The sequence below is a fragment of the Capricornis sumatraensis genome, chromosome 11 (genome assembly GCF_032405125.1).
Source record: "Capricornis sumatraensis isolate serow.1 chromosome 11, serow.2, whole genome shotgun sequence".
NCBI classification, from domain to species: domain Eukaryota; kingdom Metazoa; phylum Chordata; class Mammalia; order Artiodactyla; family Bovidae; genus Capricornis; species Capricornis sumatraensis.
The window spans coordinates 42,036,682-42,061,160 of NC_091079.1; the positions used below are offsets into that span (position 1 = coordinate 42,036,682).

At 44.4% G+C, this 24,479-nt stretch overlaps 1 protein-coding gene across 1 annotated transcript in view; it reads left to right on the top strand.

Annotated features, from left to right (window-relative positions):
* XKR4 (XK related 4) overlaps positions 1–24,479 on the top strand; it is a 307,492-nt gene that overhangs the window by 185,296 nt on the left and 97,717 nt on the right. The window contains exon 2 of the mRNA XM_068984101.1: positions 8,129–8,328. Coding sequence (XP_068840202.1) covers positions 8,129–8,328 — 200 coding nt within the window. The remainder of the gene's footprint in view (positions 1–8,128; positions 8,329–24,479) is intronic.

Here is a 24,479-nt window from a genome sequence, read left to right on the forward strand (position 1 = left end):
GAATGTTGAGCTTTAAGCCAACTTTTTCACTCTCCTCTTTCACTTTCATCAAGAGGCTTTTTAGTTCCTCTTCACTTTCTGCCATAAGGGTGGTGTCATCTGCATATCTGAGGTTATTGATATTTCTCCCATCAGTCTTGATTCCAGCTTGTGCTTCTTCCAGCCCAGTGTTTCTCATGATGTACTCTGCATATAAGTTAAATAAACAGGCTGACAGTATACAGCCTTGACGTACTCCTTTTCCTATTCAGAACCAGTTGTTCCATGTCCAGTTCTAACTGTTGCTTCCTGACCTGCATATAGGTTTCTCAAGAGACAGGTCAGATGGTCTGGTATTCCCATCTCTTTCAGAATTTTCAACAGTTTATTGTGATCCACACAGTCAAAGGCTTTGGCATAGTCAATAAAGCAGAAATAGATGTTTTTCTGGAACTCTCTTGCTTTTTCCATGATCCAGCAGATGTTGGCAATTTGATCTCTGGTTCCTCTGCCTTTTCTAAAACCAGCTTGAACATCTGGAAGTTCATGGTTCATATATTGCTGAAGCCTGGCTTGGAGAATTTTGAGCATTACTTTATTAGTGTGTGAGATGAGAGACATATATATATATATATATATATATATATATATATATATATATATATATAAAAAATACTGTAAAGCTTTGTATGTAGCCAGACAACAGAAGAAAATACAAGTTGCTAGAATCACTCTTTATTCATGTTTCTTTAGAACTCTTATGCACAGGTTTTACTCTGCACTTTTCAGGTAGTAAAAATAGCAGTGATAACAGCTAAACTGTTTAATATGCTATAAGCTAGAGAAAGAAAATGCAACATTAGAAAATACACGCATAGCATCCTCATAGCTAGTAATAACTTCCGATTCAGCTATATCAGTAATTAACATTTGATCAAATATCGTTTAAGGACTAAAGTGTTCCTTATAAATATGAACCATCTGAAATATGTTCTATACTTCTCATTTCCTCACAAAGACGGTCTCCATCACATTAAACAGTGGGTTAAACTAGCTATATAATGCTTGATATATATAATTTAACATACTAGCTGAATAATGCTTGATACATTGGACATTTGGAATTTTCCTCCTGGTCTTATCACTTTTGCCATATTTTGCTTAGGTCTGAAGTTGGTAATGTGAGGGTCTGCGACTTTGGTGCAGGTTGCTCATTACACCTGGAAAATATTGATGAAAAGGAGTCAAGAATTTAAATGCTATTTACATCTTCAGAAAATCATTGGATTAGATTTTGTGCCATTGGTTTATATAGTGTGTGAGGGGTGTGGGTGATGCATGGGTGTCTGTGTGCAAGGCATGGTAGGGAATTCTAGGTGTGTTAGTGTGCTTACATCATCAGCAACAGAAGAAATTACAAAATTAAGATATTGCTAGGACTGTGATTATGTTGATAAGTGAAAGTGAAGTCGCTCAGTTGTGTCCGACTCTTTGCGACCCGTGGACTGTAGCCCACCAAGCTCCTCCATCCATGGGATTCTCCAGGCAAGAATACTGGAGTGGGTTGCCATTTCCTTCTCCAGGGGATCTTCCTGACCCAGGGATCGGACCCAGGTCTCCCACATTGCAGGCAGACGCTTTAACCTCTGCACCACCAGGGAAGCCCTTAAATACAAGAATACAGTCTCTCAGAAAATCTCCTATAGAGACACAGAACTTCAGATCTAAGTGCTGACATCAAAGATTTCAAGGGAGGAAAGGAAGCCAGGTTGAAAGAAGAAGGGGGAGGAGGCGGGAGAGGGGGTGTGAAAGGGGTGGCCTTACAGACGTCTCCTGCCACCTACAGATATCCAGGCGTTATGGGACTTTTCCCTGAGCCTCCAGAGAAGGGAGGACTGGAACTCAGCCCTACCAGAAATCAGACCAGACCAGAACCAGAATTCGAGTTCTCTGCCAAGAGGAGTGATCAGTCTCCAATCCTCAGCTCAGGCTGAGGGCCCTTCAACCAGATTCCTGCATCCAGGACCAGGGGACTAGAAAAACAGGGAAGGATAGGAAGGGTTAAGGAGAGGAAAGAGAGAGGGAAGGGGAGAGAGGTCAATAAAGTCTCTTGTTCCTTACCGGTCGGGGCACTCTCGCCAGTTGTCCAGATCAGGAGGAGATCAGGGACAAAAGGATCCCAGTTGTGGCCGCTGGGTCTGGTCCATTGGCAGGCAAGCTGGCCCCTGAGTACCCCGAGTTGTCAAGACATCAGTCTCAGTGAAGAAGAGTCCCGCCAGAGGCACCATTTGTTGCAGGAAGGCGGACCCCTTCCAGGGCCCGAAACTGGGCTCTTGTCTAACACTCGGAAATGAATTGTCCAAGGAGACACATGTGCTGACAAAGCAAGAGATTTTATTGGGAAAGGGCCCCGGGTGGAGAGCAGTAGGGTAAGGGAACCCAGGTTGGTGAATTCCTGGTGTCCTTTCGTGATGTAAGGAAAACTCTATCTTCCACTAGCATGCTCCCTAAGACAGTAATTAGTAAGAATGACCCTATCAGAAAAATTGGTCATACCACAAAGATGGCACACATCTTCCAAATGTGTCCACCTTGGAGGAACAGATGGGCACGCTGACATTTCTGAGTGGGTTTTATGGGAAACATCTCTTAGCAGGAATGAGAGCCGTGTGTTTACGCTGCTACCCCCTCATGCTCACTGCATGAACTTCATCGTCAGTGACAAAGACTGGAAATTTGTTTTCTTCTTAAATGTTGCTCTTTGGTAATTATGCTAAAATTTTAACCATAAATATGGCTTTCTCTAAATCCTCCCTGTATAAATATCTTTTCATTACCATGAACTTCCTTGGTCATCTATGCCTCTTGGGCAACATTTGTCTTTTCATTAACATAGCAAAGCAGAATCCTAAGAAGAACCTTAGTGAGCCCCCTCCAGTCCCCATCTAGACCCAACATTGGGTCCTTTTGACACTCAGGAGGTCTAGAAGCTGCTTCACTTCCCAGCAGAGTGTTGACCTTCCTCATTGCCCTCAATCAGGCAAAGGCCAAGTTCAGTGTGATGGGAACACCTGTCAGAGTAAATTGCTTAAAGTAAATGAGGATTAAAGGCATAAAGCCACTTGAATGACAAATATCAAAGAGATGGCACTGCAAATGAGCCCAGGATGCAGGTAACCTTGGTGAGCAGCGACATGCCCGTACATCATGAACCCGGCACATGCACAGGACACAGCTTCTCGTCTAGCACTCACCCAGCCATGAAGGAGGATGGTTCTCTCCACCTTCAGATAAAGAAGTCTGGCTCAGAAGCTTAGTGGCTCTGAGACACAGAGGGGAGAAAATCCTTCCCAGTTAAATTATGACAGCCCGTATACCAAGAGGAAAAGACTGCTCAGTCTGTGTCTTCCAGTAGGCAAAGGGGCATTTTCCAGGAACAGGCTGTCAGCCATCCTCCTCTCCCCCAGTGCAGACAAGTGTTTGTAAAGTAATATGAAGGATCTAGATTCCACTAGGATAGAAGCGTACAATCATGAACTTCTCAACTCTGTCTACTCGGTAGACTGCTGCCAAGAACCATTCAAAAGCTAACTTACGGGGATTTCCCTGGTGGTCCAGTGACTTCAACTCTGCACTCCCAATGCAGGGGACCAGGGTTCAATTCTTGGTCAGGGAACTAAATCATATATGCTGCAACTGAGAGTTCACATGCCACAACTAAAGATTCCTTGTGCTACAACCAAGACCCAGTGCAGCCAAATAAATAAATCAGTTTTGTTTTGTTTTTTAAAAAAGCTAACTTGTGGAGTCATATGGATCAAGGCGATGCTGCTATGTCTCTGACTAGGATCGTTAAGTTCTCAGACTTCACCGGTAGGTTGGCTGGAGTACAGTGGAAGCAACTGCCAGATCCGCTGAGTGAAGGTACCCTTGAGGCCACTTCGTGGAAGGGCAGACGATGTAGGCTAATGTCACCATTGTGTTTGTCTCTGACCAAGGGTGCAGGTCAGCACCTCACAAGTTTCTTCTGCCCCAGTTATTATTCCAAGTGATCTACACATCTGTCTCCAGTTTCCTGGGATTCAGTTCCAGACGTGAAGCCTCATGCCTGCTGCATCACTGTTGTTTAGTTGCTCAGTTTGCGACCCCATGAACTGTAGCCCACCATGCTCCTCTGTTCACAGGATTTCCCAGGCAAGAACACTGGAGTGGGTCAGGGTATCTTCCTGACCCAGGGACTGAACCCACAGCTCCCGCACTGGCAGGCAGATTCTCTACCACTGAGCCACCAGAGAAGCCCATTGCATCATTAGTTCTTACCAAAGGGATTATAATTCCTTACAGAATATTTCTGTTTTAAAACATCTTCCCTTTTTGGAGCCCAAGTAAAGCCTCCAGGTGTTTAACACAGGAGGTAACTCCAAGCTCTTGGCCTGGTAGCTATTTAAAAGACAAACAAGCCCAAACACCTGCACAGAAGAGTTAACTTGACAGTTTTGCTCCTGTTTCTGGAACACCGTGACTTTTCTCAGAACACAAGTCCTTCTTTGTGTCATTCTAAATTTCTATGGATAAGAACCCATGAGCCTATTCTTTTGTATTTATTTCTCAATTCCCTAAGCAGTTTACTTGATTTAAAAATATAAAGGAATGCCAGTTCAGCTTCTTTGCCCAACCCAACATCTGTCCCCATTTGTTAGAACTGAATGACAAACATGGCCCATCTTCCTCTGCTTCCTGTGTTGGTGTTTCGTCTCTAGAGCAGATGTTACAACCTGTTAGTAGAGAGTCCACGAGGCACTCTTTAGATAGATGTGGGGGGCTCTGTGTTAATGGGTACAGAATTTCCTACCCTAAGAGAGTAAATTATTAGGAAACCAGGTCTTTCTGAAATCAAACCTCTGGCCATACGTTCCACGGCAGTGCAATGTGGAATTGCATGGTCCTCTCTTGAGGTGGGTGTCAGCACAGCCCACACAGGACGTGGCAGAGGCAGAGGGGAAGAATGTGACACTGAAATTCAAATGTGTGTTTTCATCCCCCACTCACCTGTGGCAATTTTTTCTTACACTTGGCATGAAGAACCGGTGGGAACAGATTGAGCATGGTCTACATTTCTTCTCACATTCACTGGGCCTCTTGTCTTCCAATCTTCTCTCTGGCAGCTGATAAAGAATCAGTTCAGTTCAGTTCAGTTCAGTCACTCAGTCGTGTCCAACTCTGCGACCCCATGAATCACAGCACGCCAGACCTCCCTGTCCATCAACATCTCCCGGAATTCACTCAAACTCATGTTCATCAAGTCGGTGATGCCATCCAGCCACCTCATCCTCTGTCGTCCCCTTCTCCTCCTGCCCCCAATCCCTCCCAGCATCAGGGTCTTTTCCAATGAGCCAACTCTTCGCATGAGGTGGCCAAAGTACTGGAGCTTCAGCTTTAGCATCATTCTTTCCAAAGAATACCCAGGGCTGATTTCCTTTAGAATGGAGTGATTGGATCTTCTTGCAGGCCAAGGGACTCTCAAGAGTCTTCTCCAACACCACAGAATATTAACACATATGTACAAAATTCAGAAGGATGGTACCGACGAGCCAATGTGCAGGGCAGCAAAGGAGACACAGGTGTAAAGAGCAGACTTTTGAATTCAGTGGGAGAGGGAAAGTGTGGGATGATTTGAGAAAACAGCACTGAAACCTGTATGTTACCATATGTAAAATAGATAGTGCTAGTTTGATGTATGACACAAGACACCCAAAGCCGGAGCTCTGTGACAACTGGGAGGGATAGGGTGGAAAGGGAAGTAGGAGGGGGATTCAGGAGGGAGGGGACACATGTATACCTATGGCCAATTCATGTTGATGTATCACATAAAACCATCACACTATTGTAATTATTCTCCAATTAAGATAAAGAAAAAAATAATGTAATCAAATGTGGTAAACCACTTACATATAGAGAAGATGGACAAGAACCAGTTGTGATCACAAAGCCTCTCTATTGTCATCATTTTTCAGAGCACAAACTAGAGAAAAGGCCCAGGCTGACATTTTCCTCATGACTAGGTTGTGAGTGTAAGACTCCTGATGTATGTCGCTGCTGATTTAGAGAAAGTGGAAAACTCTCCTGAGATGGCATGCTAATGTCTGTTACATACCAACTGTGCTGCACTTCCAACTGGAAGCAAAAAGTGATGTGGTGGAGGCTCTTGGTCCATCTCATACAAATAACTAATTGTTAAGGAATAGAATTTGAGGGACCTCCCTGGTGGTCCATCCAGTGGCTAAGAAATGCCAAATGCAGGGGGCCCAGGTTCAACCCTGGTCAGAACTAGATCCCACATGTCTCAACCAAGAGTTCCCATGCCACAACTAAAGATCCTAGAGGCCTCAACTAAATCCCAGCACAGCCAAATGAATATTGTTTTTTTTAAAGAAATACATCTTGAGACTTCCCCCCAGTTCAATGCAATATAAGTTGGTACATCCCAGAATGAACAGAAAACAGGGCTCGCTGGTACAGCTTCAGTGATGTGGGGTCATGCCCCAGCCTTGGGGGGCTAGGACAGAAGCCAACATGGGAGCAGTCAAGCTCATACAGTGAGGTGGCTTCCATGCTGGTGGTCTGCACAAGTCAGGAGCAGGAGTCATAAAGGAAGGTCTCTCAGCAGTTTTAAACCACGACTGTAAGTTTCTATAGCGGAGAAGAGAGAGAAGATAACTCTAAGAGAACAGAATGTGAATGTGCAAAATACATTTCAGGCCAAAGCATTGCTTATCAGAACTCAGAGCATTTTCCTCATCTTTGTGTCTTTACATATGTAGTTCCCAAGGGCATTTTTGGAACTTTCTGCATGTTCTGAATTTTTAAATTTGAAATATTTTGCAAATTCATGTTAATCTGTATATATAATGTGTGTATAAATACATCAAGTATATGTTTAGGGTAAGCTCTTTTTTCATGCTACCAACGAACAAAGGCAAGTTTGTCAGAATAAAATGTGATGACTGTTCACAGACAGCATCTCTCACACCCAAAAGGAAGTGGTGCTGGCTTTTAAGATTGTCAAGCTTGTTCTCATTCTCTCACTTTCCCAAACACGTTGGAAAATTAACACGTAATGCTTACCATTACCACATTGATGATTCCACTGAGGATATTTTTAAAGCAGTGGGGTAATTTTATTGTGGATTCAATACACTGGTTTTCTTTCTTCTTTTGTATTGGTTTGAAATTTTCAGTAGTAAATATTTTTTTAAAAGGTTATCAGAAAGGACTCCTGTGGTGGTCCAGTGATTAAGACCCCATGCTTCCACTGTGGGAGATGCAAGTTTGATCCCTGGTTGGGTAACTGAGATCCTGCATGCTACACAGCTCGGCCAAAAATAAATAAATAATTTTTACTTTAAAAAGAAAGGTATCAGGAGAACTTACAAGCATAAACACTCTGGAACTTGACATGCATTCTGTCCTTGAAGGCATGTCTCTTGATTGTAAAGCACATAGAGGCACTGACCAGAAAGTGTATTTGTAGATTTTCAAAGCAGCACATCCTTTCTATACCTCAGTTTCATCTCCCTCTTCAAAACTGCAGGGCAGTGGGATGCTTTCAGGCTTCCCAGGTGGCACTAGTGGTAAAGAATCTGCTTGCCAATGCTACAGGAGACATAGGTTTATCCCTGGGTTGGGAAGATCCCCTGGAGGAGGAAACAGCAACCCACTCCAGTATTCTTGCCTGGAGAATCCCATGGACAGAGGAGCCTGGCGGGAGATGGTCTGTGGGGTCGCAAAGAGATGGACATGATTAAAGCGACTTAGCACTCACAGGATGCCTTCAATGAGGATGAAAATTGCAATGACTCCTCAAAGTGAACCTTTAAGAATAAGAGTTAACCTAGGGCCTTAAGTGATAAGCAGAGAAAGGCTACCCCATCCAGTATTCTGGCCTGGAGAATTTCATGGGCTGTATAGTCCATGGGGTTGCAAAGAGTCGGACACAACTGAGTGACTTTCACTTTCCCTTTCACTTTTAATTGATATGCCACTAAGGCAGCTGTTTCCTGTGTGTGCTTGCACAGATACTGTGATTTGCGGAAGAGCAGACAGGATCAGTCATCACTCTGGTCTCTTATCCTCCATGTTTCCTTTCTAGGTATTTCCACACGATATACCTAGGTATTCGGAGTCGGCAGAGCGGGGAGAACGACCGGTGGAGGTTCTACTGGAAGATGGTGTATGAATACGCGGACGTGAGCATGCTGCACCTACTGGCCACCTTCTTGGAGAGCGCCCCCCAGCTGGTGCTGCAGCTCTGCATTATCGTGCAGACGCACAGCCTGCAGGCCCTGCAAGGTAAGGGCTCCAGTTTGCTCCCTGCACCTGGGGAAGGATTGTCTGGCTCCTTTGTCACAACCCAAGGACCTTTCCAATAGCCTTTGTTGACGCCGGTCACGGTGCTCCTGGTTAATGTCGGCTGCTCGACACCTGCATTTGTGAACAAGGCTTATTTTCTCCCTCGCCTTAACTTATCATGGGTAATTTACGGAAAGACAATTCTTATTTTGCTCTCAAGCTGCCCTCTGAGTAGGAAAAAAATCCTTATGATTTTACACTTGGTCAGTATGAGAACAGAATCTGCTGAAGTTTTCTGGCTTGTATGATAATTTCCAAACATTTGAAGAAAGACTTATAGTCCTCTCTCTCTTGAATGTTTTATGTATAGTAGATATTATGTACATTATATATGTAAATTTATATATATATTTGAATATGAGGGTAATCTCTACCATTTCCTTTTGACATTAAGAGGCAAAGGGAGAGAGAGATTAAAAAGAAATGATAAAGATAACCTTAATATTTTTAAAAAGAAGGTCACATGGGAAAATGTCAGTATTGAACAATGTATTGTTTGTAGTACAAAGTTTTATGAAACAAATATTACCATCTGATTAATATTTTTGTGTTTTACTATCTTGTTGGATCATCTTGTCAGTAAGATGGTTCAATTAATAACAGATCTGCCCTGCCATTTCCTTAGGGCCTGCTGCTCCAATCTTTTCAGAAGCAAGAAGATTAGACAGGCCAGTGGGTAGACAGGTGAATATATATGGAGGATGATGCATACGTAGCCGTGTTCTAAATAGTTTCCTGATAATGTGTCCATCCTGTAATTGATAGATATTAAACAGATAACGTTCTATAATGTGTGCATCTTGTTTCAACCTCAGCAGAGCCTGGCTGTGACTTTCCCTGTGTACTAGGCCATCCTCTAAGCTGAGACATGATCAGGGGAATCCCTACAGTGTCCTTATAACTCATTATTGCAAGGAGCAGACTAACCTAGTAACTGCAGGGAGGGGTGGGAGACATATGACAGGAAAAGACAAGTGGAGAGGGTGCTGGTAGCCAGTGACCCGTGGACTTATGAGTTCTTGGCCCAACCCTGGCTCTACACAAGAATAGCTGCAGTGCACGAAGTCTGAGAAAAGAGTTCAAGAGAACCATGGGGTGTGAGCCTCACAGGCCAGAAAGCCAATTGGAAGAAAGAGAAGATGGGTGTTAGCACAGAAGCAGAAGAGATAAGCTTGGAGAATGTGAGACATATGAATTGTCTGTGGAGAAGCATGTCTAGAGATGAAAGATCATGAGCTGCAGAGGGAGGCTCTGGCTTTGCTTGTCTCACTTCCTTGCTGTGATATCTGGTGCAAGTCACTTAACCTCCCTGGGTCCCCATTTCTCAAATGTAAAAGGCACAAACTAAAAGAGATGGCCTACAAACTCCTTGACAGCATGGCCATAGTGTTGATCCTTACAGGGTCAAGCACAGGCATCAAGAGGGGGTCTGTACATGAGGATACAAATGCAGAGGTGATATGAAGCTGAGCCTCTGTCAGGTTGCTCTTCTCCAGAACAACTCACAACCCCCTCTTGGTATAGTTAAACACCTGAAAACTCTCTAAAGGAGAAAACCCCATGTACAAGTGGAGGGGGGCTTGTAAGCCACAGTCCGGTGGCCCAAGATTACTAGGCATCTCTACTAGTTTCCTGAAAGATTTGAAAAATCACAGAAAACTTTTTACCCTAAAGATGATGGAGATGGAGGAGGGAAGGGAAGGTGGGTTATAAGTATGAGTTCATCTTTTCCATCTGAGAGTTTGATGTAAAGTTTTACAGAAAAAAAAAAAACAACAGAGAAAAGGTAATTTGTTGGCTTCATAAGATTGTTCATCCTTAATATAGGAATCAAACCACCTGTTTCTTGGAGTTTTGGCTCTTCCCTAATGCTGTTCCCAGCTTAGCTGCTAAGCTCACTATTGCATCAGGTCTGCTACAGACTTTGGGATTGGGACCTCATCCTTGGCCAAGGCAAGCCTTGCTATGAAAATCAGAGAAACATAGGGTAAACATGTTCTGTGTCTCCCCAAAGAGGGTCAAGAGACAACTGGATCCAAAGATCACTAGGATCAACCAAGTTGTTGAGCACAGATGAGAGATAAGACCACTGAGCTGCTCAGCCACTCATATGGTAGCTATTTTCTAAGCAGGGAAGTGGGCAGAAAGTTGTGCTTAAAAAAAAAAAAAAACAGAGTAAATTGTTGTTTAGTCAAGAAGTTGTGTCAGAGTCTTTTGCAACCCTGGAATTTTCTAGGCAAGAATACTGGAGTGGCTTGCCATTTTCTTCTCTGAAGGATCTTCCTGAGCCAGGGAACAAACCACGTCTCTTATGTCTTCTGCATCAGCAAGCAGGTTCTTAACCTCTAGCACCACCTGGGAAGCCCAGAAGCTAAGAGGTTTCCCTTAAACAGACACTGTCCCCAGCCAACCAGGATCAGAGACGACTTGGGTGTGACAACTGCCTCCTTTGTCACATCCTGATGAGGACTTTCTAGACCCGAATCCCTGGATTTCCAGTTGCTCCACTTTACAGTGCTTCCCAGGTAGCTCAGATGGTAAAGAATCTGCCTGCAATGTAAAGTAGGTAGAACAGCAGGCTGGCTCCCCAAGGTCAGGTTAGACAAGGAACCCATCCGCCCCCAGGCCCAAGTCCTTTGTGCTGGGTCCCCATCTCTGTGCCCGGCTCCACCCGTGGATTTCCTCTGGGGAGGGGAAGCTCCGGTGACAGTACCAGCTGCAAGGGGGGACTGTGCCCTTCCTTCAGATCTGTCTACTTTTCCATTGTTATTCTTATTCATTCATTAACACATTTTTAAAATGTCTATTGAGTGCATGATGGTGTGTGAACTGCTGTAAAATTTGTCCTAAAACTTTACTTTTTATTAAGAGTTTGTAATGTGATGTTGTAAACAATGCAACAAAACATATTTAGAAATGCCTAATTTATCTGGGTATTTTCCAGAATGAGCTGTTCTACCTTCTAGGTGGGATGATATGCAACTAGGGGAATCTCAGAGTGCATTTGGTTCCCCTTCCCCAGAGAGGAGGCCACGCAGCTCCTACTTGAGCCAGTTGTTCATTAGGGAACAGCTCTCACTGTGTCACAGACGCTATGTGGAAGGCAAGTCGTGGGCATCCAGCCCACCACCACCTGACACATGGGTCTCTGACCAATTCTGTCTCCACTCACCTTGCAACCTGAGGGTCCACCATCCCACCGAAAGGCTGCTCATCACCCCAAGATTGATGTAGCAAAAGCTGTCCTCCCTAGTGCTGGGCAGGCTGTTCCCCATCCCCTCTGCAGACTGTTCTTCCCAATGCCCTTAATGCAGTGTTCATGCCAAACAGGTGAGCTCCAGTCCACAGGCACAGTTGTCTCCTCAAGTTGAGCTGAACAAGAGTTAAGTCTGGGTTTCTGAAGCTGTTTATCTTAAGGTCCTTGTTCTTGTAGCCATTTAGTTCAATTAGGACCTAGGAAATGCGAGTGTTAAATTTGTTTCTATGAAATCTATGCTTATAACTTTGGGAAGAGTGGAGCAGATCAGACAGGACAGTTCATTTCCAAGTTTGTAGCAACAGGACCCCTCTCCTGGTGTCTGAGGATGTTGTGGGCCAGGAAGACTGCACCTGCCGCCCAGCTCTCCTTTATCTTGGTGTGGGCACCAGCCCGCTGGCCCTTCCTACACAACATCTGCCAAGAGCTTGTGCACATACTTTAATGCCCCACACCACTCAGGGGTTTGCTGTTGTCTCTCTGATCCTTAACTGGTGTGTGTTTTGCTTTTTTGTGTCCATTAGAATATCATCCCCAACCAGGGAGACAAAAAACATTAGTGTCAACTTAAAAATTAGTCACAACCTAGAGGTTGAAAGTTATGTTTAATTGGTGGGAATTTTTAGGACTTCAAGCCCAGGAGGCAGCATCGAAAGTGACCGTGAGAGAACTGCTCCAGGGAGGTGAGGAGAGGAGCCAGGTTATATAGGAGTTTTGCAACAAAGGGCAGGTAATCTGAACATCAAAAGATTATTGTGAATTAAAGAAAGCCAGATACCCCAAGTGAAAGAACTTAGTGCTTTTCTATGTAAGGGAAGATGCAGGAGTCTAGGCTCACTGAAATCATTCCTTTCATATGCAGCTCAGCTCTCTGGGGCCAGTATCTTGTGCTTTCTCAATCTGAGCTCTCTAGGGGCTCACTGGAGGGAGTGGCTATGGTCTGATGGCTGTCAGATCACAGGTATTCTTCTCTTTCCTGAGCTCCCTTAAGGCTCACCAGTTCACAAAGAAGGGCTGCAATTGCTGATGGCTGTGACATCCTTGTTTATTGATAACTCAGGAAATACTCCATTTCTCATTAGGCATGTCAAAAAGCAGGGATTTAAATCAGGGAATCTACATAGGAAGCTGAGAGGGCAAAAAGAGGATGTTCAAACGAGTCAGAGATTCTTAATTAAAGGAAGCAGCTCTCAGCACTGGGGTGAGACGAATGAGAAAGAGGAGCAGTCTTTGCGGAGCGGCCCAGCCTGGCGAGTGCTGGGTAACCAGACGGGCCAGCCTACCTGCTGCAGAGATGCCCAGGGAAGGACACCAGGCAAGGATGGAGCAAGGCTCATAGGAATATTCTTACTTTTGAGGGCCTGTCCCAGCAGCTGCTCCCCCTGCCACGGTGGGGCTGTGCCCCCCCGGCATGCCAAGGGCTGGAGACCAGACAGGTCCAAGGGTGAGAGTAGGCAGATCTGAGCTGGAAGCCAGAAAAATGTCTTCTTACCTGGCCCCCCACCTTCCAAGCCCCTGCCAGGGTCCCCTCTTGGCCAAGCCTAGCAGGAAGCTGGTGTCGAGGGTCTGGGGACTCCCACCTGCCAGGCCCCCATTCAGCTGGGCTCCTTTTGCCTGACTCCACCTAAGAGATTCGCTCATCAAGCTAGTTAAAGCTATTTGTGAGTGAAAACTGGAAAGACTGTCATATGAGACCAATGCACGCACTTTAGACCTTGGCGATGGCGTTGCGTTAAACACACCCACGTAGCCGAATCAGGCAAGTGACGCATCTTTCCTGAGATGTCCAACCAGAGCTCAGTGGTCCCTCAGCGCTGTCCGTCATCAGGCACGATTTCTCTTTGAAACTCACCTTCCTGCTCCAAAACAGATTGCTTCCTACCTTCTTCTGTGCTCTCACACTTCCAATTGTCTGCCTCCATCACTCCAGACTGCTGGTCTCACTTCCTATTTCAGTGAGAAAAGAGCAGCAATTAATTAAATTAGAGCTGCTGTATTTTCCCACTGCTAAGTCCACCTGTTTCTGTACCTGTCACCTGGCTTCCCTTTACACATTCCTTCCCAGCTACATGGACCCAGTGCACACAGGGGGCCCACTGTAAACTGCCGGTGGGTACTTGTTGAATCAAAGGAAGAATGATTATCTGCTGGGTGACCAAGTCCTATGCTAGGTGTGCTTGACCCAAAATTGAGTGGCACAGTCCTCCTCTCAGAGAATTCAACCTAAGAAAGAGAAAAGCCAAAAAATTGTTATGGCTCAGCAAGCTGTGCTCTGTTGGTGGGCATGACAAGGTCACACAGAATGACCTCTTATAGAAAAGGATACAGAGCAAGTGGAAAAGCTGCACTGTCTATGACGTCAGGGCACATTGGAAGAATCAGGGAAGCTTCCATGGAAAGAGCGACCTTTGAGCTGGGTCACAAACGTGTGGAGTATTTTGTCACATTCAATAAAAAAAAGATAGTAACATGAACAAAACCAGAAGAGAGAGGTCAGTGGGTTTGTCTGCACCTGTCTGTTCAGCCATGCTGGCAGATAACCATCTCCTCAAAGCAGTGAGATGGCTGGTGTTACTTACAGCACATAAGAGATTTATTCCTCCTATTTGAAAGATATTTCTAGTAGCAGGGTATATCCTGCATATTTACTTTACAAAAATACACCGATTTTTCTGTCCATCTTACTTTTCAGCCTATGTTTTTACATTGTTCAGTACTTGCAGTTAGCAGTAAATTAATCATTTAAGTAGTAAATTGCCAATCTGCTTAATTGCTACGTATATGGAGTTGAGTTTTAAAGTTTTTTTAATTTTGATTTATTTATTTTTAGCTGCACTGGGTCTTTGTTGCTCTGTGGGCTTTTTCTCTAGTTGTGGCAAGTGGGGGCTACTCTGGTGTCCGTGAAAGGGCTCCTCCCCATTGCAGTGGATCCTCCCCATTGCAGTGGCTTCTCCTCATTGCAGTGGCTTCTCCTCATTGCAGTGGATTTTCTTCATTGCAGTGGCTCCTCCCCATTGCAGTGGCTCCTCCTCATTGCAGTGGCCCCTCCTCATTGCAGTGGCTTCTCCTCATTGCAGTGGCTTCTCCTCATTGCAGTGGATTTTCTTCATTGCAGTGGCTCCTCCCCATTGCAGTGGCTCCTCCTCATTGCAGTGGCCCCTCCTCATTGCAGTGGCTTCTCCTCATTGCAGTGGCTCCTCCTCATTGCAGTGGCTTCTCCTCATTGCAGTGGCTTCTCCTCATTGCAGTGGCTCCTCCTCATTGCAGTGGACTTTCTTCATTGCAGTGGCTTCTCCTCATTGCAGTGGCTTCTCCTCATTGCAGTGGCTTCTCCTCATTGCAGTGGCTTCTCCTCATTGCAGTGGACTTTCTTCATTGCAGTGGCTCCTCCTCGTTGCAGTGGCTCCTCCTCATTGCAGTGGCTTCTCCTCATTGCAGTGGCTCCTCCTCATTGCAGTGGCTCCTCCCCATGGCAGTGGCTCCTCCCCATGGCAGTGGCTTCTCTTCTTGTGGAGCATGGGCTCTAGGCACACCTGCTTCAGTAACTGGCACGCAGGCTTAGTTGCTCCATGGCATGTGAGATCTTCCCAGACCAGGGATCAAAGCCTGCATTGGCAGGCAGATTCTTAACCCCTGGACCACCAGGGGCTCCTTTGAAGACCTATTATCATCAATAACTCTGTAAGGAGAGGCTCACACACCTGACAAGGCTTGTTGGCCACACTGCTCCACTGTGTTGAAAAGTATTGGCAGAATAAACGATGGATGCCATGAGGATAATGATATTATTGATCCCTGTATTTCACATTCAATCACCTCTGAGTCATGGTACCATTCCAAGTTAGAAGAACAGGGAGAAGCTGCATTTGCTGATCACTGATTCAAGTGCTTGAAATCAACTCTGTGTGGTAACAGCCCCCAGCACAGCTGTGAACAGTTTTGAATTTGAATCATTTTGAACATAATATGAAATAAGGGCCTGACTATTTTTAGGTTCTACTTAATTATCTCCAATAATCAAGCACAAATCTTGGTATTTTTCCACTCAGTATTCCTCTTCTCTCTCTCTCTCTCCTCCTCAGTGAGGTGGGAGTGGGTGTGCATGCGTGTCCAGGCTGTGGGTGACAGACTGGGTGCTGTGGGGGTGGGGTAACAGATCAAACAATTGCACACACGTGGCCTGCAAGACCAGAGACCTGGTGGAAAGTTGTGGAGTGGTCGGTGCAACAAAGAAGCAAACAGAAATAAGGGCTGTCTACGGATACGACTGAGCGACTTCATTTTCACTTTTCACTTTCATGCATTGGGGAAGGAAATGGCAACCCACTCCAATATTCTCGCCTGGAGAATCACAGGGACGGGGGAGCCTGGTGGGCTACCATCTATGGGGTTGCACAGAGTCGGACACGACTGACGTGACTTAGCAGCAGCAGCAGCACAGTGAATAGGGGTCCCCAAACACCCACTGTTCCTTTGTCTTTCTTGTGGATTCCTGGTTTATCAACCTCCAGCTTTTGAAGTGCAGTGCTGGAGAAGACTCTTAAGAGTCAAACCAGTCAATCCTAAAGGAAATCAACCCCGAATATTCATTGGAAGGACTGATGCTGAAGCTGAAGCTCCAATACTTTGGCCACCTGATGCAAAGAGCCAACTCATTGGAAAAGACCCTGATGCTGGGAAAGATTGAGGGCAGGAGGAGAAGGGGGCAACAGAAGTTGAGGTAGTTGGATGCCATTACCGACTCAATGGACATGAGTTTGAACACTCAGGGAGATAGTGAAGGACAGGGAAGGCTGGCATGTTGCAGTCCATGGGGTCGCAAAGAGTCAGACACAACTGAGCGACTGAATAACAACAACTTCCACTCTCCCCTAATATTTCAGTAATGTTTCAGCACTTCATACCTGCAAGGCATCAACTCATGGAAAAATGCACAGCCTAAGAGATGTGAGTCTCAGTTTTATTCAAGGACCTTACTGACGGTGATAACCAAGGAGAGGGCCTCTCAGCAACTCTGAGGAAACTGTTCCAAAGGGGTAAAGGAGGAAGTAGTCTGCGTATGATTTTGGACTGGGAATGCGTGCAAACCAGCAAGCATGCATGCTTGCTAAGTCTCTCCAGTCGTGTCTGACTCTTGGTGACCCCGTGGACTGTGGCTGGCCAGGCTCCTCTTTCCATGGGATTCTCCAGGCTGGAGTATTGGAGTGGGTTGCCATGCCCTCCTTCAGGGGCTCCTCATGGCCCAGGGGTTGGACCCACGTCTCTCATGGCTCTTGCATTGGCAGGTGGGCTCTTTACCACTAGCCCCACCTGGGAAGTGTCAGTCCAGCCTGCTGCTGCTGCCACTGCTAAGTCGCTTCAGTCATGTCCGACTCTGTGCGACCCCATAGACGGCAGCCCACCAGGCTCCCCCATCCCTGGGATTCTCCAGGCAAGAGCACTGGAGTGGGTTGCCACTTCCTTCTCCAATGCATGAAAGTGAAAAGTGAAAATGAAGTTGCTCAGTCTTGTCCGACTCCTAGCGACCCCATGGACTGCAGCCTACCAGACTCCTCCATCCATGGGATTTTCCAGGCAAGAGTACTGGAGTGGGGCGCCATTGCCTTCTCCCACAATCCAGCATACACCCTGCTAAAAGGTTGCTGCTGCTCCCAAAGAACAGATACCTCAAGTTAATGATTTTAGTGCTTTTCTATATATGGAAGGTGCAAGAATCAGCGTTCATTAAAATTCTTCCTGGGACTTCCCTAGTGGTTCGGTGGTTAAAACATTGCCTTCCCCAATACAGGGGGTGTGGGTTCAATTTCTGTTCAGGGAGCTAAGATGCCACAAGCCTTGGGGCCAAAAAACCAAAACCAAAAGTGGAAACAATTTTGTAACAAATTTAGTAAAGACTTTTAACAAATTGTCTACATTTAAAAAATCTAAAATAAAAAATAAAATTATTCCTGAGATATACATCTACCTTTCTGTGGGGCCTGATTTTCCAAAGCACAGAGTGCTTCATCCTGACTTTATCCTGTATCCTTCTAGTGTCCATTGTTCATCAACTCTCAGAGACTGGTGACTTAACCTTTGCAGAACTGGGTGGGGAGCAACGCTCTTTGGGTTTGTTTTTGGTTTTTTGTGGGTTTTTTTTGCTGTTTGTTTACAAAGGAAACAGCAGCCCACTCATCTGACCTTTATGCCACACTCAGCGCACGTATTTACTTTGACTATCAACATACTGTAATTGTTATTTCTAAAAACTAAAAAATAGCTACCCCAAATGCTCTCTGAGCAGGGTTGAAGTGAGGTCAACTTCATAAAAAATTCAAAAGTGGCTTACTCTGGTATTTTCCCAATTTTTTTTCTAGGAAGCCACAGACAGAGTGGCATGCTCAGGGTTTTCTTTCCCAATTCTGGTTGAGGGTGTGGATTAAGGGAAGCACCCAAAACCATAAATTGCTTTCATCATGAAACACATTCTCAATGACAAACTTTTGCTGCCACAAAATGTACATTTGAGTCTAGAAATATTTTTAAAAGTTAGATTGCGTTTTAAAGCATTCCTTAGACATGGCAGCTAATATTTTCTTGATGACTCAGCAGGAATAAAGACATGGGATCTTTTCCTGTTGACTGATTTAAGAAAGGCGTTTTTTCCACTGAACCACTCAGGCATGCATGGGAGCCCATATGTATGCAATCAATCGGTAAAGATGAGATCCCATCTCCGTGAGCCAGATGCAAGCAGGAGGAAAAAGGAGCAACGTTCAGTTGGTCTGTAAATGCTCCTTAGCATAAAAGCACATGGAGATTCAGTCCCAAGGCACACAATGAGCTCCTGATTACAGGAGGACAGGCCTGCTGAGAGCTGCCTCAGAAGGGTTTGTCAGCACTTCCATTGTGATTCATTTCCGCAGCTTCCACTCAGCTGAAGAAAAAGTCCAAGAGTCTGTGAGACTAGGGAGCCTCCAAATCTCCAAAACTTTAAAAACATACACAGTATCATCACTTCACATACTTGGGGGTGAAGTTCTCCAGTATAGGGTTGAAATGTAGGGTTTTCCAGTGTGTAGGTTCCTGTAAGGGCTTCACTTTGTCAACAAAGGTCTGTATAGTCAAAGCTATGGTTTTTCCAGTAGCCATGTTTTATGTGAGAGTTGGACCACAAAGAAGGTTGAATGCTGAAGAGTTAATGCTTTCTAACTGTGGTGCTGGAGAAGACTCTTGAGCCTCTCTTGGGCAGCCAGGAGATCAAACCAGTTAATCCTAAAGGAAACCAACACTGAACATTCATTGGCAGGACTGTTGCTGAAGATGAAACTCTAGTACTTTGGCCACCTGATATGAAGAGCTGACTTATTGGAAAACGCCCTGATGCTGGAAAAGATTGAGGGTAGATGAAGGAGGCAGCAGAGGATAAGATGGTTGGATGGCATCATCAACTCAATGGCATGAATTGGAGCAAACTCCAGGAGATAGTGGAGGACAGAGAGGCCTGACATATTGCAGTCCATGGGATCGCAAAGAGTCGGACATGACTTAGGGACTGAACAACGACAACAAACCAGCCTTACCACCAAGACTATACTACTAATCCAGGGAATTAGGAATGCTACATCACTGCTTCTTCTAGGAAGGAAAGAAGGATGAAAAATTCAACAAACTGAAATATCAGCGGTCAAAGAAAAGCACCAGAGTTCCATAAATTCTGCATGCCCCAGTGGTGCCCCAATTCTCCACTTGCTTGATGCTTGTCAGGATATCTAACGCTCTCCTATACATTGAGGGCACGGGGGGGAATAAAGTGAGACAGTAATCTGATATTATCAGACCCCATAAGGTACTTCTGGAAACACTAATTGGATTTTTCTTCAGCTCCTTTTAATTTAGTGAGTTCTAGGAGAAGATCACACCTCTCCTAACACTTATAAAGAGAATTTGTGAGCAAGATTGTGCACAAGTAATACCTACTTGAGGCTCGAGGCAACACGTTGCCATGGTACCAATCAGATTTCATCTTCATTGGGGGAATAGAAATTAAACCTGACAACGTTTGAGTGTCACTGTTTTTGTTGGTTCCCGTAAGCAGTGTGAGTGCTTGAAAGGAGAAGAGGTCTAGTTTTGTTGTTGTTTTCTGGTTTTGAAACAATAGTACATTAAAATGAATAGGACACAAATAGTCTAATGAGTTTCGAGAAACAAAGAATCCCCCAAAGGAGCTCATTATTCTTATAAATTTGTGTTATCAAAGGGTGCTGAAATGCCAAAAAGCAAGTTCTTAATGGTTAGAAGCAGCGGTGTCATGTCCCAGCCAGAGAGAGTGAGCTGGAGACAAATGGGGTTCAGATGCAGGATTGATCTGCAAGCATAATTGGCTATTTTTATGGCTTTAAAATTCTGATCTTATATGAGAGCTGTAAAATATCCATTGTGCTTCGGGAAACATCTGTGCATTTGGCTCTCATAATAAAACAAATATTGCGAATCGAGAGAGGTTGCCTGCTATGAAGAAAAACAAGAGAATGATTAACTTGAAATTCAGGAAAGCGGTTGCCCATGGGAATGAGGTGCAGAGAGAAAGGGGTTTCAAAGACACTGGTTACATTCCATTTCTTCTTTTTTAAAATTTTATTTATTTATTTACCTTATTTTTATTTTTTTTTTTTTTTTTTTTTGTTTTTTTTTTTTTTGTTTTTTTTTTTTTTATTTTTTTTTTTATTAAATTTTAAAATCTTTAATTCTTACATGTGTTCCCAAACATGAAACCCCCTCCCACCTCCCTCCCCATAACATCTCTGTATTTTTATTGTGGGCTCTGTTGGCTCCTCATTGCTGCACAGGCTTCTCTCCAGTTACAGCGAGCAGGGGCCACTCTCTAGTTGGGGTGTACAGACTGTTGCTGGAAGAAGTCAATTTTGACTCTATGTTGGAACTGTTTCTTTGACTGGCTTTCCATTGCTTTTGTTATTATGCACACAGGGCATGCTCAGTAACTTTAGTCGTGTCTGACTCTGTGACCCCAGGGACTGCAGCCCACCAGGCTTCCCTGTCCTTCATTATCTCCCAGAATTTGCTCAAACTCATGACCATTGAGTCAGTGATGCCATCCAACCATCTCATCTTCTGCCGCCTCCTCCTTTTGCCTTCAGTCCTTCCCAGTATCAGAGTCTTTTCCAATGAGTCAGCTCCTTGCATCAGGTGGCCAAGGTATTAGAGCCTCAGCTTCAACACCAGTCCTTCCAATGAAAATATTCAGGATTGATTTCCTTTAGATTTGACTGGTTTGATCTCCTTAGTGTCCAAGGGACTCTCAAGAGTCTTCTCCAGCACCACAGTGCTGGCTGCTGGTTCCCGCTTAATTTCTCAGAGCACAGATAGGAGGTATGACTATCACAGTGCAAATTTCGCAGGCATTTCTATCCACTTGCACACATTTAGATCCTAGTATCAGAGAAGCATAGGTAAATTTGGGCTGCTGTCTTTCACTCCTGGTTTTGTTTGAGGCTCTAGGGTCAAAGAAAGAGTCAGGATGTCCTTCTGCTGCCCTGCCACTTTGCTCACATCCTGGGGTGGTTTTCCAAGCAGAACTAGGTGGGGCTGGGAGGCTGCAGCAGAACCCATGGCCTGGCCTCTGAAAACTGGGGTAAATCTCAGAGGCCCAATTTCTTTCCTCCGAGGCGGGGAACTACCTCAAGTGTTGCAATGAACACTCATTATGGCATAACACATATAAAACACACACATAACTCGAGGCCTGGCACTTAATATTAACTCAGAAAACATTTCATGCGCTCCCTCTTACTGTTCGAACGAAATTAAATTCACAGTCATGTCTCAAAGGGAAAGCTTCTGTCCTCAGAAGAACTGCCTGCGTCTGTGCTGCTTCATTGGTTCTGATGAAAGGCAGGCTGAGGGAATCTGGCAGCATCCAATTCTCCCAAATCTGTCCAAGCATCCTGAGGAATAATCAAATTGAAGCCCACGCTGAACTTCAGGGCGGCAGGGATGAACACCAAATGTGATGTGGCGTCTTAGCAAGCAAAAACGAAAGACTGATGCCATTGACAGGCTAGTTTGGAGGTGACCTGGCCATTGTCCTTACCCCAACCTCCTTCAATAGGAGTTCAGCATAAGGATGACTAAGAAATGTGTGCAGAACTTCTGTGATAACATGTAAAAGGGTAAAAGCTATTTCTACAATAATCAACACAATTGAGAAAAGACATGTTCCTTCTAAATGTGGAAAGGGAAAAGGGAAACCCTTCAGGAAATTAAATCTGAGCCCCATGACATTGTTCTGCTTCTGTAGAAATCCAGATAGTACAAAAACATACAATTTAGATGAACTTTCAGCTGCTGTATTTCTCTCGTTTTCTTCATTCCCGGTTATTTTTAATAGTTTCAATCTGTTTCAAGAACCAACAAGTGATTTCTTGTGGGGCAGGACATGCAAGCAGAGACTGGGCTTTGTCCACCAAGTTGTCACCCAGAAGAGAACCAGGCCCAAACCCCCCACCCGCACTCCCAGAACATCCCTCTGCTGCTTCTGCAGAGGTGTCCTTGGTGTCTCTAGTGTCTGCTCTGCATATGGCACCTACTATTTATTAACATAGTTACTCTCAACAGAATATAGGTGATTTATGCCTTTGATGAAATGGCCCAACTTGAACAACTCTAAATCTAAGGCTCAAAATACATAAAAATATATCTGTTGTTAGTCTCTCAGTCGTGTTTAACTCTTTGTGACCCCATGGACTATAGCCTGCCGGGCTCCTCTGTCCATGGGGATTCCCCAGGCAAGAATACTCAAGTCAGTTGCCATGCGCTCCTCCAGGAGATCTTCCAGACCCAGTGATTGAACCCACGTCTCCTGCATTAGCAGGTGGATTCTTTACAGCTGAGCCACCAGGGAAGCCCCATAAACATTTTACATGGCATTATCTCATCAAAGCACTTCCACCCCATCACACCTCTTCCTCTCCCCACAGTGAAATTTTTCTTCTTATTCTTATTTTCCAAATGGGGTGCAAAGATCCAAGAGGTCAAACTCTAGAAATAAGAGAAGATATCAGATCAGAGTCAGAAAGAGACCTATGTCTTGTCTTCTGTTTCTATTGTGTTTCCTCCAAAAAAATTTAAATATTATGCAAATTCTAAATATTGATACTAAAGAAGAGATTTTTTTCTGTAAATCTTTGTAACATTTCAACTGGAGATGCCTTGTCAACTTTTCTCATCCTAAATGGCCAAGAAAGGCAATAATTATTTTTCTGATGCTGAGGTTTGATATTCTAGTAGAAAAATGCAAAGTGTGACTTGTATTTAACTCTATTCCAACAAGAATATGCAGTCATGAATGGAAGTGATCACTGACCTGGAACGAGATTACTCTGAACATGACACGATTACACAAAGTGGAGGCATTTATTTTTAGTGAACTGCTTTTTAAAAGCTGCTATGAATATATGCCAAAGAATAAAACGCTAGCTACTAGGTTTTGAGAAGCAGAATAAAATACAATACTGAGTTACTGAGGGGTGATATATTTTGGCTGAGGTAGCTGAGGTGGTGTGTTTTAGAGTTGGTAGCAATAAAGGTAATCAGGTGATGCTTAATGTTGCCAAGAGACTGCAGTGTAGCCATTAAAGGGAGGAGAACAGGAGGGCGTTGGGAAGGTCAGAGCTTCGATTGTGAAAGATTTCTATTAGGTATTGACTGCATTGACACTTACAGCGGCCTAAAGGTGGAAAATTTATTTGTTAAAAAAAAAAGTCTCTGTTGCAGAAGGTTGGATGGGTAACCAGCTAAATACTGAGCTTTCTCAGCTGGTTTCCTGGAGGGAAATGTCATTCACTGATGCTTGCTATTTTTGTAGCATCTCTTTTTATCACTCAGGACATTAGGTACCTGGTCTTGTTAATTCCTAAAATACTGAGGAGGGTGCGTTGGGTGATAGTGGGGAGAGTCAGATGTGTAGCTGTTAGACACTGCCCTTATTGAGGGGGTAAGTGAATGTCAAATGCTCAGATCTAAGCAGACTGAAAGCAACTGCTTTCCCCCAGCTCTGATCTGCCTCGTTGCACCTCTGACCGCAAGAGGTTCTTACATATCTCAAAATACATCTCTTACATTTTTTGATCCTCAGTACACCCAGCAAAAGCTACAGGAACTGCCTAAGAGTCAAGGAGGAGAGTAAACCACTTAGTCAAGTGTAAAGGAAACCACTGAAATACTTTAGTTTAGGCATTTGGTTGAACAGGAATTTTTGGTTGGAATTTTTTTTAATTTTTAGTGTGACTGATTATTATTTTAGGTGAATTGGTATCTCAATTTGGAATTTGCTAAGATGAGAAGCATTAAATAATTCACATTTCTGAAATGATTCCCATTTTTCTGGTAATTAGAACAAAATCCTCATTGTTTACGCATGAATTTCACTTAACCCCCTCCCCCAGTGGTCTTTAAAAGTTCTAGTATTACCCCCATTTTACCTAAGAGTATGATGAGAAGATTGGGGAGGAACTTTATTATCCCAAAGTCACTCAAAAGGAAATAAAGGGGGAAGACTTTCAAGAGGAGAAACTGCTTACGGCAGAGTACAGGGCAGGGAACGAGGGCGTGTTCTGTGAGCAGCAACTTGCTATGTGTGCCTGACGGTGACCAGCAGAGCTGTTGATGGGAAACTGTGGGCTGAGCTTGGAAACACCACTAGAGTCAGATCATAGGCAGAAAAACCATTCAGGGAAAATATTTCTTCATTTCTCTGGGGAAGAAATGAAGCACATTCAGGGAAAACTGAGTAAGATGTCAAATGTGTTATTTTTACATTATTTCATTGGCTTTGTTT